Source organism: Myotis davidii, unplaced genomic scaffold (assembly GCF_000327345.1).
Source record: "Myotis davidii unplaced genomic scaffold, ASM32734v1 scaffold684, whole genome shotgun sequence".
In the NCBI taxonomy this organism is placed as follows: Eukaryota; Metazoa; Chordata; class Mammalia; order Chiroptera; family Vespertilionidae; genus Myotis; species Myotis davidii.
In genome coordinates, this window is record NW_006295564.1 from 1794721 (window position 1) to 1801638 (window position 6918).

A 6918-nucleotide genomic window follows, 5' to 3' on the forward strand; every position below is an offset into this window, starting at 1 on the left:
TCCTCATGCCAGGTCTGGGCCAGTGCTGAAGACATGGTGCTGTCTTCACAACCTCACAGCATTATCATTCCAGCCCCAGAGATTAGTAACCGTCGAATTACAGCACCGTGCATTTGGGAGGGGTGTCTAGAAGCAATGTCTGCTTTGATAAAGTCTGAAGCTTGAGTAGGAGTTAGCCAGACAAAGGGGAAGGAAAGTAGAGAAGGCTTTCTGGGAGGGGAAACCAGCATGTCTGGGAGTGAGAAAGAGTGGCAGTTAGCACGCGTCACTTGATGAAGTATGAGGCGTGGCTCTCAATTAACATTCGTTCTTTCGTTCATGCATGCATGAAGGTATATTGAGCACCGAGCCCATTCCAAGCACTGCACCAAGTACCGAGTTGTTTACAGTGATTAAAAATAAGCTCCTCCTCCCTCAAGGGGCTTACAGTCTAATGGGGAGACTGCTGGGGCTCAATTAGAGCGGGAAGTGACAGGTTCAACAGTAAAGACTGGGCCAGATGCGGAGTGGAGGGAGGGTGGGGAGGTGATATGATTCCTACTCATGTCTCAGGAAGGGAGAGGTTCCAACCTCGTGCCACAGAGGTGGGGTCGGGGGGACGTGTGGTGAACTCTGTGGAGTTGAAGGAGCTATGCTGTTCCCATGTCCCCCAGACACCTCACAGGTTTTGCCAACACGGGAATGTATTTGTTGCTTTCCATCAGACTATAACGTAAGCCATGTTTATAAAACAGATTAATAAAATAAAAAAGGAGACACCAATAAGATAAAGTCTCTATAAGTCTACTTCCTTCCCAGGGAAGGCCTCTGTTCTGCGCATGCACATATATACATGACCTTCTTTTTATAACAATTCTGTGCGCGCACATTTCTAAAACTGCTTTGTTCACTTGGCGATACAGGGTGGGCCTCTCTGTCTGCCCCGGTGTTTCTCCCCCGTCCTCCTTCCCGAGGAGCCAGCTTCACGCAGGGTGCCCCAGGACACAGTTCTGGCCGGGTCTGCAGGCATCACGGGACCAGGGGATGATCTCACTGGGTACGCCATCTGCCCTGCCTGGCCAGAGGCAGCATCATGAGGGCCAACGGGCACCACGTGTCATTGGCTCCAAAGTGGGAGGGGCTCTGTGCCCTGAGAAGCTGTTTAGTCTGCAAATGCCCAGGATACAGGAAGGTTTGGCTAAATGAATGGGTGGTAAGGTCCTCAGATCAGAACCCCAGCTGACACTTACATAGAGTTTACCAGGAGTCAGTGCCGGTTCTTAGCACTTGACTCATTTAATCCCCACATTTTACGGAGACTCTGAGAGGTTGAGTGACTCACCCAAGGCCCCCCAAACTGCACTGTTGTTACCTCTGGGCCTAATGCCACCATGCAGAAGTGCCCACACACCTCTGTCAAAGAGGTTTGGGGACGGTATGCTTGATCTGCTGTGGCATTTCTAGCGTGTGTTCAAAGGACACTGTTTATTTTCCGTCCCCCAAGCCCAGGCTGCGCTCAGGTCATTCATTACTGAGGGACAAGTTCTGATTAGCGGTCAACTCCCGCCGTCCTCCTCCCCCGCGTCCTCCAGAGGATGTCCTCAGACTCAAAAAATAGAAGTGAAAACATCTTCAAAACTACCTGCTTTCCTTCCTAATTCTCCTCTCCCTCCATTTCTTCCTGTTGTGCCCATCTCATGAAGTGGCGTGGCAAAAAGAGCCCATTTCTGCCGAAACCAGTTTGGCTCAGTGGATAGAGCGTCAGCCTGCGGACTGAAGGGTCCCAGGTTCGATTCCAGTCAAGGGCATGTACCTGAGTTGCGGGCACATCCCCAGTGGGGAGTGTGCAGGAGGCAGCTGATCGATGTTTCTCTCTCATTGATGTTTCTAACTCTCTATCTCTCTCCCTTCCTCTCTGTAAAAAAATCAATAAAATACTTTTTTTTTTAAAAAAAGAGCCCATTTCTGGCCATTCCTTGGGGCCTCTCAAATCCCTGCCTCACTTGCTGATCCGGGGCAGGTTCCAGCAAGCTGAGACTTTGTGCTGACCACGGGGCCCTCTGTCCCTCCCCAAGTCACCTGACGCGTCCTCTCTGTGCTTGCCCATCGCTTTGTCTGGGCGCTAGTGCTTCCAAGACCTTCCTAGAAGGACCCCCTCACTCCTCCTCTTCACAGGCTATCTCCCCCAAAGCTGCCTTTCTCTCCTTCCCACTCCGTCAGGACAGAGGCACTCGTGTTGGCCCCTAATTTTATCCCTTTGGGGTAAGCCTCCTCTTCCCTGTCTTCACACATCTTCTCATTGCCCATAACTCACACGTCATGACAGCATTCCTCACATCAGCCTAGACATCAAAGGTCACTAACGTGCCACCTCATGTGTGCTTTTCAGTGACCCTCAGCCTGTGAGGCAGGTGTCCTTAGAGCCATTTACAAATGAGGAGACCAAGGTTCAAGTGACTGGCCCAGCATCGACCAGCTAGTGAGTGGTCCCCACTAAGCCTCGAACCCAGGGCTTTTGGCTCCACACCAGGTGTCCTTTCCACCCCGATGCATGGACAGATCTGGACCAGGAACAAGGGTCCCTTGGGAAGACTTGGAGCCAAGCCTGCACCTTGGAAGCCAAGGGCTCAGGGAGTCCGGCCATTCGTCTAACTAACAAGGCAGACTCGGTGCCCTCCATACAAGGAGTGGGGGTGAGTGGCCGCGCAGGGTTCTAAAGTGCCTTGGGAAGGCAGCAGCCTAAGTGCTATTCATCAGCCCAGAATGGTTCATGGAGGAGCAGGTGCTTCTAGGAACCCATAATGCCCTTTGGCAGGGGCCCGAGAGTGCGTCTGAGAGGCCTCCCAGCACCCGCAGTGCTGCTGAGGCAGGAGCCCGACTGCAGAGGCCCATTCATCATCAGATGGCTGGACAAGTGGCGTATCCAGCTAGACCTGGGGAAAATGAAAAAATGCATTTGCCAAGTAGAATTTCATTTCCTGTTATGTGACTAAGGTCTTCATACTTCTTTCTTGACAGCCTTTACTCTGTCATCTGCTCCTTCTCCCTTCCCTCCTTCCTCGACTATTTCTGTTTCTGAACATAAATGTTGTCCAGGCCTTTCTGATGGATAATGGACATTGTGCGACGGACAGAGGCTGCTGGGCTTTTCCTGAAATAGGTTCTTGGGGCCCAGAAACTAAATGTGTGCCCTTGGCTTTGATTTACTGTCTCTTGCTGACCCCAATTTCTGATGTGTCAATTTTAATTGATCCAGATAGCTGTATACCTGGATTGGACCTAGTTCCAAAGTTGTGGGGTTTTTTTTTCAAGATAGTTTCTTCACTCCATACAGTGTCTTCATGTCCCTGACATGGTTCCACCTGGCCTTCTGGCCAGAAAACCCCGTTCCTAAACTGAGCTGTCCAGCAAGTCTCCAAACGCCAGACTCTGTCCCCACCTCCACCACTGTCTCTACGTCCATGTTGAGGTCCCTCTGCCTCTCTGCGACTCAGTTTCCCCAGCTACACAATGGTGCTGAGATGCTTGTGCACCTTGAAAAGGTATAGTTGGGGTGGCTCCTCCTACATTAGGGCTTCGGGGTAGGGCTTCATGATTTGATGGTGGAGGCCTCCCAAGGACCGCCCCCTCCCAGTGTTGAACTGAAAGCTAGGACTGCGGATTCAGAGCCTGTGTGTCCTCCCTCAGTCTGGGAGGGAGCACCAATGCACAACATGGGGATAATAATATTCGTTCCTTCACATGGGTTGTTGTGAGGGTTGAATGCGATATCATGGGTAAACAATGCCAGGCTATAGGAATATTTTTCTTTTTAAGAAGAAATCATGGATGGTTAAAATCAGGGCTGGGGGAGACTTTAAGGGCCTTCTCCCAGCACATTGTAAGTGTAATCTTGTGTTGGTTGGTAGAACATTTGCTGCCTGTTAGATCTGGAGGGCAGAGACACAACAAATTATATCCACTGAAGATCAGCCAGAAATTAAGATAACACTGATTACTACAAGCATGTCATTAAGTGAGTAAAGTAGGCTACAGAAGAACTGGTTTAGGGAAAATTACGTGTGTGCATGGGAGAGATGTTTGCAGGGAAGTTCCCTAAGATGTTAACAGTGGTTATTTTGATTTTCTCTTTCACATTTTTGTATTTAACTTTTAAACAATGACTATGAATCACTTTTATAAAAGAATAAATTTTAGATTTCTACTTAAGCCTCCCGCCCAGGACTTGGGAAGTGGCTGCTCCAGGCGACTTCCTCCAACAAGTGCGTGGCGTCGGCGGTGGCCCAGATAAGACCTCAAGGCTCCTGGGGGCCGTGGTAGCCGGGCGTCCACAGGAAGCGCGGGGTGGGTGCGCCGCCACCGCTGTGGGGAACCTCTAGGTCCCGGATTGCAGCTTTTCAGCAGAGGCATGGCGTCAGCCACCACCAGCAAGAAGATGCGGGAGGAGGCCACCTGCTCCATCTGCCTGCACCTGATGGCCAACCCTGTGAGCATCAATTATGCCTGCCGCCTGCGCCTCCTGGGCCTGCACTCCTCCTCCCGGAGCCAGCTAGGCATGGAGACCTTCTCCTGCCCCCAATGCCAGGCTCCCTTCCAGAGAGGCAGCCTGAGGCCCAACCAGCAGCTGGGCAGCCTCACTGCCGCCCTCCAGGAGCTGGAGCAGGAGCTGTCTCGCCAGAAGCACGGGGAGCGGCTGCACCTCTTCTGTGAGGACGAGGGCCAGCTCATCTGCTGGCGCTGCGAGCACAACCCACGGCACAAGGGCCACGCCACGGCGCTCGTGGAGGACACGGCCCCAGCTACAGGGAAAAGCTCCAGGAAGCGGTGAGGAAACTGAGGCAAATGGGAGAGGAATGCACGAGCCAGAAAGCATTCACAGTGAAGCAGATAGCCGAGTGGAATGAGGAGATAAAGGTTCAGAGACAGAAAATCCAGGTGGACTTCCAGAACCTGCAAGCTTCTTGAGAGAGGAGGAGAGGTCCTGCCTGTGGAGAATGGAGAGCGAGAAAGAGCACACTCTGCAGAGACTGAGGGACAGGGAGGCCAACCTGGGGCAGCAGAGCCGGGAGCTCCAGAGCCGCATCCTGGAGCTGGAGGAGCGATGCCCGGGCTCTGCCGAGAAGGTGCTGCAGGACGTGGCCGGGTCACCACGGATGAGGCTTTGCAAGAAGCTGTGGATCTCATCTGTGGAGAGCGGCTACAGTGTTTGGACAGGTTCAAGCCTCGGGCTAATTAGAGGGCACGGTCCTCTCATGGCCACGTGCAAGTCCCAGCTTGGAGGGCAAAGTCTCCCAGCACAATTATAGCCAACAGCTATAGTTGTAAGCTTGAACCTATGATCCAAACACGTGGCCCTACGTGCCTGAGTGATGTGGTCTTGACAGAGTTCAGGTGCATGTAATTGAGTAGGATTGAAACCCACGAGAATGTTGTAAACATCTTGACCACGCCCTTACTTTGCCTGCGGAATCTGGCTATAAAATAAAGACACGGCTTGTAGTCTGTGGCGTTGTCGCTAGCTCTCCATCAGAGAGGCTCTCCATCAGAGAGGGCGGCGTTCCATCCAGACCCAGCTTTTTTCTCTTGTCTGTCTTTTCTCAATCCTTCAGCGCCTCCTCTCAGGGTCACCGAACCTGGCTGAGCTGGCGCAGCACATAAGGCGACCAACGTGGGGCTGAGTATGCCATGACCGTGCCCGCTCGCCACACTCATCTAGCAACAGGCCACGTCCGTGCCAAAGTTCCGTTGCGTGGGAGCCACCTGTGTAGTTACCTGTCCAATCACCTGACCATTAGCTCACAGAGGGGCAGCTTCTGCCAAGTGCTCCTTCAAAGAATACACTCTGAATATGACCTTAGAGATCAAGCTGCCAAGGGGGATGAAGCAACTCGGAGACAATTCCATGGGTTCGTGTTCTTTCAAGGAGAACTTTATCTTCCACTGGAGATCGAAGGGGCAGACAGACTGGTTCTAAGAACAGTTGTTCTTCAGCCTGCTCCTCAGGGGTTGTTGGATGCCCTCCTTTCGAACCCTGTGGATGATGACCTAGTTGGTGCAGTGAAATTACTGGAGTTGACAGGGCCCGCGTTGGAACATGACTGGACGGGACAAGGAAAGACAGACATGGACGATGTTATCCAGAGGATCAAAAATGTTGCCCTTGCCCTGACCGGTTTGGCTCAGTGGATAGAGCGTCGGCCTGCAGACAGAAGGGTCCCAGGTTCGATTCTGGTCAAAGGCATGTACCGTGGTGGTGGGCACATCCCCAGTGGGGGGCATGCAGGAGGCAGCTGATCGATGTTTCTCTCTCATCGATGTTTCTAACTCTCTATCCCTCTCTACTCCTCTCTGTGGAAAAATCAATAAAATATATATTTTTTAAAATGTTGCCCTGGATACGCCCTGCAGTGTAGACGTGAGGCAGATGCTCTTGAAGCTTGTAGAGCTCCGGTCAAGAAAGTGGGGGATCGTCCATGTCACCTCAACATTCAAGAGAAGCGGCACCTGAAAATGATCCCAGCTATTTTATGACTGAACCACCATTGGGTACAGCGGATGGTGTTCCTCTCACTGCAGCTGATCCCGATGACCATGATTCATATCAGGAGTGACTTGAGGGCGGGAGAGGGAATGGGGGAGGGAGAAAGAACATGTGTAATACTTTAAACAATAAAGATTTATTTTTAAAAAGAGAAAAAAAATAAATTCTACACACACACGCCTTTCTCTCTCAGGATGAAGAGTGTTGCCTAAGAAAAGCAATTTTTTTGCTCTGGTTTTCTTGGCTTTGGCATCCCAAAAGACTCCTTCTTCTCCAGTTAGTGCTCTGAGTTCAGGGAACTTATCTGGGGTAGAATTCATATGGTGACCAGGGACATTGGTGGTCCCTGAACAGGACAGAGGCTCAGCAGCCTGCTCCCACCTCCCATCACAGTGTCA

General features: G+C 51.7%; 2 protein-coding genes and 1 pseudogene across 13 annotated transcripts in view; all 3 read left to right on the top strand.

The window, feature by feature from the left end:
• MAPT (microtubule associated protein tau) overlaps window positions 1-6918 on the top strand; it is a 79998-nt gene that overhangs the window by 23181 nt on the left and 49899 nt on the right. The gene's annotated exons all lie outside the window — the stretch shown is intronic.
• Window positions 1-6918, top strand: part of LOC102757550 — a 24928-nt pseudogene that overhangs the window by 8439 nt on the left and 9571 nt on the right.
• LOC102767892 (E3 ubiquitin-protein ligase TRIM38-like) overlaps window positions 4182-6918 on the top strand; it is a 4783-nt gene continuing 2046 nt past the window's right edge. Inside the window, 3 exon segments of the mRNA XM_015568124.1 lie at window positions 4182-4772; window positions 4775-4933; window positions 4936-5199. Of these exon segments, the coding sequence (XP_015423610.1) occupies window positions 4388-4772; window positions 4775-4933; window positions 4936-5199 (808 nt within the window). The 5' untranslated portion in view covers window positions 4182-4387.